This window comes from Capricornis sumatraensis, chromosome 21 (assembly GCF_032405125.1).
Source record: "Capricornis sumatraensis isolate serow.1 chromosome 21, serow.2, whole genome shotgun sequence".
NCBI classification, from domain to species: domain Eukaryota; kingdom Metazoa; phylum Chordata; class Mammalia; order Artiodactyla; family Bovidae; genus Capricornis; species Capricornis sumatraensis.
The window spans coordinates 60,022,357-60,035,554 of NC_091089.1; the positions used below are offsets into that span (position 1 = coordinate 60,022,357).

General features: G+C 42.3%; 1 protein-coding gene across 3 annotated transcripts in view; it reads left to right on the forward strand.

Moving 5' to 3' along the window:
* The window catches only part of NEDD4L (NEDD4 like E3 ubiquitin protein ligase), a 156,240-nt gene that overhangs the window by 76,087 nt on the left and 66,955 nt on the right, over nucleotides 1–13,198 (forward strand). For all 3 annotated transcript variants that reach the window (XM_068993775.1, XM_068993776.1, XM_068993777.1), the window contains exons 5-8: nucleotides 5,327–5,388; nucleotides 5,548–5,650; nucleotides 7,339–7,505; nucleotides 12,878–13,010. In XM_068993775.1, coding sequence (XP_068849876.1) covers nucleotides 5,342–5,388; nucleotides 5,548–5,650; nucleotides 7,339–7,505; nucleotides 12,878–13,010 — 450 coding nt within the window. In that variant the 5' untranslated portion in view covers nucleotides 5,327–5,341. The remainder of the gene's footprint in view (nucleotides 1–5,326; nucleotides 5,389–5,547; nucleotides 5,651–7,338; nucleotides 7,506–12,877; nucleotides 13,011–13,198) is intronic.

Consider the following 13,198-nt stretch of genomic DNA (forward strand, 5'->3'; position numbering starts at 1 on the left):
ATTCAGTATCTTAGAGCTTAGAGGGACTTTAGAGACCGTTTGTCCATTCCCTGTATTTTACGGGTGGGGACCCCTGGGTGCACAGAGGTCGGTGGCTTGCCCAGTGATCTTCAGGTTGACCAGACCAGAGGTCTCCAACATTGATCTGTGGTGCCGTTAGGGGGCCAGAGGGGCTCAGTTTGAGGCTTGGGTGCTTTTAGCCATTGCATCCCTCTTTTGAGCCTAGGGTCCTGATAAGGCCATTCCCTTCCACTTGCCCACAAAGTTATTTTTAACGTTACGTATATGTCAAGTAACTGCAGTTCTGTTTAAAGCAATAAATCCTTATAAGGTGAAATTGCTGTGTAACCAAAAGATTTTTTTTTGAATTCTCGTGGCCTGGGGTAGGGGGTAGAAGCATCTATTTTGGCCACTGGTGCTATTAGCATCAACCTGTTTGAGATGGCTTTCTCCCAGAAACACTCTCAGGGAGTCTCCCCCGGGCATTTCTCCAGGGACTGGGATCCAGCAGGAACCTGAATAGTGCTAGGAAGAATCCTGTTGTCAGAGATTGCCATCTTGTTCATGCTGGAGAATTTCCATGGAGGTGAATTCTCATCTTCTAACGCCGTGTCTTTATTGCAGAGCACTGAATTGATAGTGTTCACAAGTGACATGGAAACGTAGACCTGACTGACGATGATAATGGCCGACGTTTGTTAAGTGTGCCAGGAACCCTTGTGAGGACTTTTTATCGACCAGCTCAGTTGATCGATTTAATTGTGACGATTCTATAAGCTCCTGTTACTGCCCCACTCCGTGGATGAGGGCACTGAGGCACAGAGAGGTAAAGACTCTGCCCTTGGCCACGTGGCTTTGTAGGTAGCAAAGCCAGAGCACAGACCTAGGATGTCTACGTCTTGAGTCTGTGTGGTGTTTGTCATTTAAACTATGTAGTGTATGGAAAGTTCTGTTTTTAGAGTCCCTGTAAGCTCTGACTTTGTGTGTGTGTGTGTGTCTGACTTCAGAAAAAAGTCTAGAGAATATAGCTGACTTTGCTTAGTGAGGGTGGACTTTTGTGGCCCTAGCAGTTTACTGGAGATCAGGTGGATTAGTCAGCTACTTCGTGGTTCCTTCATGCCAGACAGTGCTCTTGGTGCCAAGAATACAGTGGCGGGCAAATCCAAGTCTCTGATCTTACAAGGTAATATTCTATAGGTGATAGAATGATAAACTGGTAAATACATAAATAAGCATAAATACATAAAATAGTGGAAAGGAGGGAGATGAATCAGGACACTGCAGTTGAGGATGAGAAAGGGAGGCTGTGATGGTGACTTAGGATGCAATGTCTGAGGATGTGACTTGGGATTCTGGACTTGGATGGCAAAGTGGAGACCACGTGGCTGTCTGAAGTCAGGGATGTCCAGCAGAAGGACCTGTGAGGGTGGGGTTAGACGACGTGCACGCAGGACAGATGAGGTCAGGAGGGGTGGTGGTGGTGGTTCAGTCGCTCAGTCGTGTCTGACTCTGTGGCCCCAGGGACTGTACTACACGAAGCTTCCCTGTCCTTCACTGTCTCCCAGTGGAGTCAGGGGTGATTGCAGAGATTGGTTCCCGGTGAGACGAGAGATAATGAAGAACCAGACCACGTTTAACCTTGTAGGCCCATAAGGAAGAATTTTCAGCCTATTATAAGCAGAATAGGAAGTCACTGAAAGTTTAAAGCAGAGAACGATATAAAAGATAATATTACAAATATAAAATACACACACACCCCTACTGATTTATAATAAATCATTTTGCTGTGGTTTGTCCCTCTTGCTGCAAAGGTATTTTAAATTGTGTTTAATTAAAGAGCCTAGGTATTTGAGGTTTTACTGCATGTAATTTTATTTTTTTGAAATAAAATTATTATATGTATTTCAATAAAAGTATTAGTTTTATTCCTACTAGTAATAGCTGCTGTGTTTGAACGTACCAGTCACTGTGGATTTACATACATTGACTCACTCAAGCCTCACAGCATTCTAATAATAAGCACGAACATTTCCATTCTGTAGACAAACTGAAGCTTAAAGAGAGTAAGCAACAGCGTTATTAGCACTATAACCAGCCTTTGAACCTAGATCTGTCCCTGCTCTTACACACAATTACATCCAACTCAGGCTGCAACATATATAAAAGTCTACATAGTAATTCTAGAAAATATAACTTGTGGTCTGCCCTTACTACATCACTTAATTTTTTAATTAGTTGATTTTAATGGGAGGCTAATTACTTTACAGCATTGTGGTGGTTTCTGCCACACATCGGCATGAGTCAGCCGGTGCACATGTGTCCCCCGTCCAGAAGCCCCTCCCACCTCCCTCCTCACCCCATCCCCCTGGGTTGTCCCCGAGCACTGGCTTTGAGTGCCCTGCTTCATGCATCGAACTTGCACTGGTCATCTGTTTTACATATCGTAATATACATGTTTCAATGCTATTCTCTCAAATCATCCTACCCTCCCCTTCCCCCACAGAGTCAAAAACTCTCTATTCTTTACATCTGTGTCTCTTTTGCTGCCTTCCATGTAGGATTGTCGTTACCATCTTTACAAGTTTCATATATATGCGTTAGTATTCTGTATTGGTGTTTCTCTTTCTGGCTTACTTCACTCTGTGTAATGGGCTCCAGTTTCATCCACCTCATTGGAACTGACTGGAATGTGTTCTTTTCTATGGCTGAATGATACTCCATCGTGTACCTGTACCACAGCCTATTCATCCATTCGTCTGCCGATGGGCATCTAGGTTGTCTCCTTGTCCTGGCCATTGTAAGCAGTGCTGCAGTGAACACTGGGGTGTATGTGTCTCTTTCGATTCTTGTTTCCTTGGTGTGTGTGCAGCGTGTCTTTCCTCAGTTGTATGGGAGTTCTATTTCCAGTTTTTTAAGGAATCGCCACCTTGTTCTCCATAGTGGCTATCCGAGTTTGCATTCCCACCAACAGTGTAAGAGGGTTCCCTTTTCTCCACATCCTCTCCAGCGTTTATTGTCTGTAGACCTTTCGATGGCTACCATTCTGACCGGCGTGAGATGATCCCTCATTGTGGTTTTGATTTGCATTTCTCTAATAATGAGCAATGTTGAGCATCTTTTCATGTGTTTGTTAGCCATCTGTATGTCTTCTTTGGAGAAATGCCTGTTTAGTTCTTTGGCCCACGTTTTGATTGGGTTGTTTGTTTTTCTGGTATTGAGCTGCATAAGCTGCTTGTATATTTTGGAGTTTAATTCTTTGTTAGTTGTTTCGGCTGCTATTATTTTCTCCCATTCTGAAGGCTGCCTTTTCACCTTTCTTATAGTTTCCTTTGTTGTGCAGAAATTGTTAAGTTTAATTAGGTTCCATTTGTTTATTTTTGTTTTTATTTCCATTACTCTGGGAGGTGGGTCATAGAGGATTTATGTCAGAGAGTGTTCTGCCTATATTTTCCTCTAAAAGTTTTATAGTTTCTGGTCTTATATTTAGATCTTTTAACCCATTTTGAGTTTTTGTGTATGGTGTTAGAAAATTTCATTTCTTTACACATGATTGACCAGTTTTCCCAGCACCACTTGTAAAAGAGGTTGTCATTTCTCCACTGTCTATTTTTGCCTCCTTTGTCAAAGATGAGGTGTCCATAGGAGCATGGATTTATCTCTGGGCTTTCTATTTTGTTTCATTGATCTATATTTCTGTCTTTGTGCCAGTGCCATACTGTCTTGATGACTGTGGCATTGTCGTACAGTCTGAAGTCAGGAAGCTTGATTCCTCTAGTTCTGTTCTTTCTCAATGTTACTTTGGCTATTCAAAGTTTTTTGTGTTTCCATACAAATTGTGAAATTATTTGTTCTAGTTCTGTGAAAAATACCATTGGTAGCTTGATAGCAATTGCGTTGAATCTATAGATTGCTTTGTAGTATACAATTTTCACTATGTTGATTCTTCCAATCCACGAACATGCTACATTTCCCCATCTATTTGTGTCCTTTTTGATTTCTTTCATCAGTGTTTTATAGTTTTCTATACATAGGTCTTTTGCTTCTTTAGGTAAATGTATTCCTAAGTATTTTATTCTTTTCATTGCAGTCATGAATGGGATTGTTTCATTAATTTCTCTTTCTGTTTTTTCATTGTTAGTGTATACGAATGCACGGGATTTCTGTGTATTAATTTTATAACCTGCAACTTCAGTATATTCATTGATTAGCTCTAGTAATTTTCTGGTGGTGTCTTTAGGGTTTTCTGTGTAGAGGATCATGTCATCTGCAAACAGTTCTACTTCTGCTTTTCCAATCTGTATTTCTTTTATTTCTTTTTCTTCTCTGATTGCTGTGGCTAGGACTTCCAAAGTTATGTTGCATAGTAGTGGTGAGAGTGGGCACCCTTGCCTTATTCCTGATTTTAGAGGAAATGCTTTCAATTTTTTACCATTGAGGGTAATGTTTGCTGTGGGTTTGTCATATATGGCTTCTATTATGTTGAGGTATGGTCCTTCTGTGCCTGCTTTCTGGAGAGTTTTTATCATAAATGGGTGTTGAATTTTGTCAAAGGCTTTCTCTGCATCTATTGAGATAATCATATGGTTTTTATCTTTCAGTTTGTTAATATGCTATATCACTTGATTGATTTGTGAATACTGAAGAATCCTTGCATCCCTGGAATAAAGCCCACTTGGTGTATTTTTAAATTAATGAGAGAGGAACATTTCTTTTCCTACTTGCTTTGACCTCTGATTTTGCACAACAAAATACTGATTTCTATTTTAAATGAATAAATACCACAATTGCATTCATAGCTTCTTGAAATAAGCACCAGCAAAAGGCTGATGGATGATACTACCTAGGACAGTCTCTGTGGAAGAGATGCTCTTTCAGTTATCTGAGGCTGAGGACATATTTTAATGTTAAAAGTAAAGTAAAACTGGATTCACAGATTGATCTTGCATATTTTCCCGTTAACCTCACTCTTAGATTTCTTGACTCACAAGGGACAGGCAGGCAGACACCAGTGACCCCTGGTTCTCCAGAGTTAATCAGCAGCATGAGATTGAGGCCTGCACCCAGCAGTTAGAAATTACACTTGGCAGTAACAGCTATAATTTTGTAAATTTGTGGAAGGCTGGGGTTGGCTCCTAAAAAATGGGTGTTGATAGTGACATCTAGCGGGTCTTGAGGAGATAAAGTTCTGTGACCTATGAAATGTGTAATTAATTATCAAGTACTGTCTGAGGAGTCAACTCTGTTTTTGCCGAGCACGTTCTAAAACATGCAAGTGTATTCTTGGTAGTCTGTCAGGAGCACGGAAACTTACTTTTTCTTCCTTTAGACAGAAGACCCAACCATGGAGCGACCCTACACATTTAAGGACTTTCTCCTCCGGCCAAGAAGGTAAGGCTTTTAGGCTGCAAGTCATTCTTTATGCTTTGGCCTTGGTTTACTCTGAGGAAGATTTCAACATATTAACTGATTACATCTGTTTAAAGCATCATAAATGAAGTGTCAAACCAAGTCACATCCTTTGTAACAAATTTTTCTTCCATCATGCAGTCATAAATCTCGGGTTAAGGGATTTTTGCGATTGAAAATGGCCTATATGCCCAAAAACGGAGGCCAAGATGAAGAGAACAGTGAGCAGCGGGATGAGATGGAGGTAAGCCGGGCACTCTGGGCCGTGGTCTGTTTTCCTTCCCTAAGAGCACGTGGATATTTTGCATGAAGCTTTTATAATTTAAGGAACTAAATGTTTATAAATATGAAGGAACTTAAATGTGTTCATGAATCTGCATCTTCCATGGACCTACCAATGTTTGCTTTTATCAGAAAAAAAAAAGGTAAACTTTTCATTTTACCTTATAACACTAATCATCGAAGAGGTGTCTTTCTATGAACTGCTCTAACCCCTGTTCTATTAACAGCCCCACCACTGTGTGAAATTCTCCCCCACATATTTAATTTTCTTATTTCTTTGGACTTTCAGCACTTAGTAAATTCCCTGTAGCACTTGGAATTGCTTCACAGTGGGTGAATGATGTAGAGGCTGTTCCAAGTTTCTTGCTCGCTTGGCCTGCAGGTGAGCGCGTGCATTAGAGCAGCTCTGCTCTAGCTAGGCCATTCCGCAGTTAGCTGTCCAGAGGAAGTTTCTTTTGTTCCCTCTTGGCAAGTTAAAACAGAAAACACCACCTCTTATCTTTCCTGTCACATACGTCTACTGTGGGTCCCATCGGACCTTCGCAGCACAGGCTGCAGACAGTGCTGCTTCCCAAGACACGTTCTCGTGTTGGTCCGAGAATGTCCGTTCTCGAGACCTCTCTGTGGCCTATTCGCACATCTGTTTGCAGCTGTTGCATATACGTGGTGTGTGAATAATGCATTATGGGCAAGTAACTGTACCCGCCCCACCCCCCGCCCCCTGGCCCAGACCCAGAGGTCATATTTCCAAGCAGTATTTCATGTGCAGGCCTTCATCTATCTCTGGGAGAAGGACTGAAGTGGGTGGTAGGTAGTCTTGACTGTTAAGATTTCATAAGCACATCCACACATTTTTATCTCGAATCCAAGGAATTTTTTTTTAACACTCCTCCACCCTTCCAACTGTGAATTAGTTAATTTTCCAGTGACTTTACTAGGGGATGTCAGGAAGGAATACTTAATGCCAAAAATATGTATTGCAAAGGAGTACCTCTGACTCAGGGACCATGAAGGCTGCTGACACGGCAGCAGCAGGTGGGAAATGGCCGAGTAGGAAGAGGCAGCTTCCAGGCTGTTCCTGGCCGCCGTGCATGCTCGTCCTCCCTAGAGGGGCATCAGGGAGCTCCCCCTCCTCCGGGGGCCACCTTCCCGTGGTCCTCCCTGGGGAGCGAGAGCACCCTGGGCCTCCTGGTGGCCCGCCTGTGGCATCTGCAAGAACACACATGCTGTGAGGCTCATCTTCCCAGCTCCCTCCTACCTTCCGGAGGTGTTGAAAAGATGACAGCTGTAGCATGACCCACATGATCGGCATGGCTTTGTACAGCCCCAGAGGCCATCAGGTCAAAATAACAAACACGAACTACAAAAGAGCATAATGGGACTTCGGTAACGTGAGGGGCTGCTTGGATCCCCTGTCCATGTCACGACCCGCACCGCCGTCCTCGGGAGGGCAGTGCAGTTTGTTGGCCATGGCTCAGAGCGTTTTTGTGACTCTCTTTGAGTTGACATTTTTTCCACCTTGTTTTGAGAATTTCTTGAAACGTGGCGCACGAAGCCACTGCCGGAGCCCACAGGAGCCAGGACACAGAGCACGGATGCCCTGGAGTCAGTGAACCAGCCTGACGCCCCTCCCTCTCTTCTGCCCCACAGCCCGGGTGGGAAGTCGTTGACTCCAATGACTCGGCTTCTCAGCACCAGGAGGAGCTGCCCCCGCCTCCGCTGCCCCCCGGGTGGGAAGAGAAGGTGGACAACCTGGGCCGCACGTACTACGTCAACCACAACAACCGGACCACCCAGTGGCACCGGCCCAGCCTCATGTGAGTGCCATCCGTGGTCGCAAGCACGTCCCCACGCTCTGCAGACAGGTGCCCACAGCAGCTCTGTGCGACAAAGCTGGGAAGCACGTCTTCCATTGGTGGAAGCACATGATTGTGTGCTGCGGCGGGAATCCTCTTGGTGTAGTTAGAGGGCGTGGGAACCTACCAGAACCTATCAGGTTATAAAGAAGCTCTGGCCTCCGTATCGTGGTCTCCTGCTGTAAATATGCACTAATTTATTTTGCATGTCATCTTTATGTAGATTTATGAGATGTAAAACCAAGGTCATTTTTGTTAGGTTTCGCTTAATACATGGTGATTACATCTCTGCTCCCTTCTTCACTTTCAGCAAACATATTGGCTGTACCATTTCCTCTTTAACTTTTTGGAGTTTTATTCCATAATTATTTGATTTCGAAGCCCTCTCAAAACTTTTTTTTTCCCTTTTTGAGAAATTTATAGATCACCCCCGTGATATCATTAGAAGCAGGTGGGAGGGTTGCTAACTTACAGTTTGTAATACTCTTGGTTCTAGTCCCACAGGGACACAGTGAATTGATTACTATTTTGTTCACTGGACAATTTTTGGTTTAATAATAGCAAACACTAATGAAACCTCATGACTGTAAAAAAGGATTTGAAGCAGCTTGTTTTAAATGATAGTATAGAGCAAGACATAAAACTATTTATATACAATAAAAGACAAAAACAAATACTAAAAATGTAAAAGGAAAAGGCTATCCTAAAAAAGGTAAGCTCCCCGGCAGCCAAGACAAGGAAGTAATTATCAGTAAATTGTATAATTTTCAGTATACAGGCAAGTATATCGGGTGAGATAATTTTCTCTTTAACCCAGACTCTGAAGCAAATTAGCTGATGACGGTTTTTGAACAAGTGTTAAAGGTGATGGGTGGTGGTGTCAATAACCCTTTGTCTTTAGAAATGGCAACGGCAGTCTGCATAAGACTGTGGGGTGGGAAGGGTTGCCAAGAAGTCTAGTCTAGGTGGTGTTTGATTTAGAGGAAAAGCTTGCAGAATCTGCAACAATGAAGGCCAGTCCTTCCTAAGCCCCTGAGTGGGTTCTCGTTAATATCAGGCACCCGTGGTCAGCTTTGGGCCACCTAGCATGAGCACCAGCTCATGGCTGCTGGGACAGCATAGTATCCCAACATCCAGATGATGTCAAACTCTTCTTTGTTATAATTTTTTCCACATAGAAATATAAATGGAAATGGGTTCGTTGGTTTTTTAATTAATTTATTTGTTTTTACTATTTCCCTTTAATCAATGACCAAAGCTGTTAAAACTGTTTTAAGTCATTTGACTATTCTAGTTATTTGTAGTCTAAAAAAAAGTAACTGCCTTGGACTTGGTTACATGTAGTGATCAAAAGATTCTCGGTAGCAACACCCTGCACAGAGTACCTTTATCTTTGTTAAAGGTCATAGGAAAACAGTATCTGAAAATAACACTTTATGGGGACCCTAGTGTCCTGTGATCTCTGTAAAAATAAAAAAAGTGACCACTAGGAGCTCACAGAGACTAATAACCAAGATATAGAGAGAGAAATGTTCACTGTCATGAATAGTTATGCAGACCAAAGTCTGTATTTGTGGGGTAAGTGGAAGCAGTTTTTACTTTCTCTGCCTCAGAGAGTGGTGAAACTAATGGAGAAATCCCTAAGGAACACTTCATACGTTCTTCTAAACACACCACCTTCAGTGTCCTGTAGAACTGAACCAAAACAAACACTGTAACTTATGTAAATGCTGGCTCCTCAGGAGTCCAGAAACAAATTGGGAAACTGTGGTTCTTCCAAGTTCAGGTTCACATGTAGTTTAGGGAGATGTCAGTGACGTGGTGGTCTGCACAGGTGGCTCACCAGAAGGGACATTTGCAGAGCTCTGGGTGCAACTTACCAGCTGCCTCCTTCCCAACAGGCATGACGTCTAGAAAGCAAGAGAAAACTTATGAGGGAAAAGGGTCGGTTTCCATGATAACCTCCTGTTGAACCACTTGAGAATTTGAGGTTCTTTGTCCTTAACTTGATTTGACTTGACCAGAGCCCTCAAGCCCTCCAGATGATTTTAAAGTGTTGTTTTAATTGAAAAATGATTTTTTTCATAAATCAATTTTCACAGAATCCTGCAAGCATTCCAGGGATGGGGGTGGGGCAGGGTATTAACAAATGTCTTTATTCAAAGGCTACAACTGACCTGAGGAAGCCATATAATTAAGTGATGGTCTCATTTTACAGAGAATGGTGGCCCTCCTGGGGAGTCTCAGTGCTTACCCAGTTTGCTTACCCAGACTTCAGGCCCTGCCAAGTCCTCCTGGGCACCCCAGTGCCCTCAGGCTATTCTCACAGGGTCCTGCCCTCCCTGCCTCTTGCCACCCACGGTCATCAACACAGCATCTGATCATGCAGGCTGCTCTTGAGGACTTTCTCTCCCAGGCCCTGTGGGTGTGCTGCCCCTCAGTCCCCCCCAAAAAAACAAAACCAGAATGTGCCTCTTCCCCCAGCAACCTTCAGATGCCAGCCTCCTGTCCCTTCCTCTGGGAGAGCCAGACCTCTTCTGTCCCAGTCTGTCTGAAAGCTGGATGCTTTCCCATGAGGACACAGAGCACATAATTCTCTTACTGCCTGTGCGATCAGGGACTGTGGTTTCCTCTTCACAGACCAGCCCCTAGCACCTGGCACAAAGTAGGCACTTTTAACTGAATGAGAGACTACAGATGAGTTGTTTCTGAAAGTGGGTATAGACGCGTGGTTTAGTGAACTGTCAGGGACTTGATGCAGAGATTAGGACGGAAGGCAACCACAGAACACTGCCCCAGGTCTCTCGAGTCAGATGGTGGCTTTTTAAAACACCTTTAATTTTAGATTTGTCCTGGTCCTATTTAAATGTAAACTATAAACTTTTTACTGTTAAAAGCAGAAGTTAAAAAACATGATGAAGGAATCGTATTAAGACTATAAATGAAGATGAACTTGTGAAACACTCATTTTAACTCTTTTTAGTACTTCTTTCTTAACCACTTTGTACTTCTTCTCCCATCTTAGCAATCATTTAATCATCTCTTGATGACTCAGGTCATCATTTGTCACTGACAGTCACTGATAGGATGTAAATGATCCGATACACTGATCTCAACTGGCACTGAATTTGATAAATGTATGGGTTTTCTTATCTTTATTAACTTGTATATTTCCTATGACAGTCAAATGAAATATATATATGTGAAATTAATGAATGAAGAAAATTGAAAGAGCCACTCTTTAGGTTTTTTTTCCCTGCCCCCAGTAAAATCATGTTTCTGTTTTGTCAGCTTAAACCTATTTTTGAATGTTCATTTTCCCATTAGTGACCATTTAAACTTCCTATCAGTTTCATCAACCCTCTCATTCAATTGCTTAATTAAGGGCCAAAGGCCTCCTTCGTATGAATATTTTCATTTCATCACTAAAGACCATAAAAAAGCCCAGACTTGGAATTTCAGAATCAGAGGTATCGTTCTTCTTTATACTTTTTAGTTGTTTCTGGTTCACACTGATTACTAATTATTTGAGCATGTTGGATAAGGAGGAGTAACATAATTGATTTTAAACACCCCTTTAAAAAAAAAAGGCCTTTTCAGAATAATGGAATTTTATATACTTCTCAGAGAGAAAATGCAGATACAGTAATATTAAACCTTATTCTCCTCAACCTCTCCGAAATCCCTGTAACAATTCAAGTGTGTGTTACAACCCAGAACACGCATGTGGTGATGACTAAGTGACAACTGATATTTCAAGTGAATATATAAAATTTTCATGAAACTTCTATATATACAGTGTTTTTAAGTAAAGCCATTATAAAGTTAAATTGAATTGAATATCCTGCAAAAATCACTGTAGCAGTGTAAAATCCTAAAGATAATATTATATTTGCTAACATATCTAAGAGAGTGTTATTTTTTTATCATTCTGTTTTGGTAATTTCATAAATTGTATTAGTATACTTGTGTGTCCCTTGATTTTAATTAGCTTCTTTGTGGCCTTAATGATGTCCTTTTTTTCAGATATAGTTTAATACAGCTATAAAATATGCAAAATAGGTATTTCTGTGAGGTTTTAAGAATTTATGCATCAGTTTTATACATACAGTAAAACTTCACTTAGATCTTTATTAAGAGTTATTGATTTAATATGGATTAAATAGAAGCCAACCTCATACTATCACTTTACCAGTAAAGCTAAAACGTGTGAAGATTTTTGGTGGAACTATCCAGACTCTTAGAAGCTGGTGATAAAGAATCACCTATTTATTTGCAAATAGTGCTGCTCATCGCAGGCTGTTCACTATTACAGGGCCCAGTAGGCTCTTTTGGGGGAAGATAGCATGTCTGAGACTGCATTAGAATGTCTTAAAACCTGTGTTTTAAGGAGAATCTATAATGAGGGCCCTTGATTAATACTGGATTTCAGTTAATCTGAAATAATGTTTTCAGCTATTGTGAAATATTAATTTGCAACATCATGGTGTCTTATTGAAAGAGTCTGTAAGCGTTTTCTCTGAAAAACATTTTGACATTTAAACCTCTGCTTTAAAAGCCTCCAAGTAATATTTCTCCCAAAGGAGAATTGCCTGTAATTTACTGCAGAAGTTTTAAAGATGGAATCAGTGCTTTTCAAATCCTAAATTAAGAGTTACATGACAAAAAGAAAAAGGACTATGAAGTTACAGTATTCTTCAGATCCTAGTTGATTTGGGAGGTAATTGCCTGATGTTTGTGTGAATTTTAAAATAGAGTTTAATGGGAGTTTAAAAGTGGAGTTTAAAAAGTGTTGTGATTGTGAGGTTCTGTCAAGATGAAACCCGCAGTGACCAAAAAAGTTCATGTTGAATCGGGAGTGTTTCCTCCATACCCCAGCTTTGAATTCACACTGTTTGTACTTACTGGTTGATTGCTGATGACAAAAGTGTGGGCCTTGTCATTGCCAGACTCCTTGAGGGGTCGCCACTGGCTGGCCACGAGTGTGAGCTCATCTGCCATTCTCCTTCAGAAAGCCTCACTTCTCAGGGGGCAGCTGGGTGGAGAACTTTGATTTCTCATCTTAAACACCATAAAGTACATGCTAGAGTATATCCCTGAAAGATACTCAAAAATATTGTGGCAGAGGCATTTAAAACGTGTTTATTTCAATGAAGTATACCTGGAAGTATACTCCAGCCAAGAGATGTTGGCAGGTTCTCCTTTGAGTGGCCAGCTGATTCTCAGGGTTGAACGGGAGAGCACTGACATCGTGTTCGATGTCGGGCTTGGGTTGAAGGGCCAGGTATCAACACCGGTTCTCTGTCTCTCCTTCTCACTCCGTGTGCGCCCAGGGACGTGTCGTCCGAGTCCGACAGCAACATCCGGCAGATCAACCAGGAGGCCGCGCATCGCCGCTTCCGCTCGCGCAGACACATCAGCGAGGACCTGGAGCCGGAGCCCAGCGAGGGCGGGGAGGGCCCCGAGGTGCGGCCCCTGCCTTCTCACTCCCTACAGACCCCCGCCTGCTCACCCGCCACAGCGCCCCCTCTCTGTCTGTGGACTCCGGGTGTTATCTCAGTAAAGGCTGTCTGAAGGAAAAGAGCACAGTCCGCTAGCTAGTTGAGGACCATTGGGGTATTTACTAACTTCGAAAGTGCTTCTAGAGGCCATCT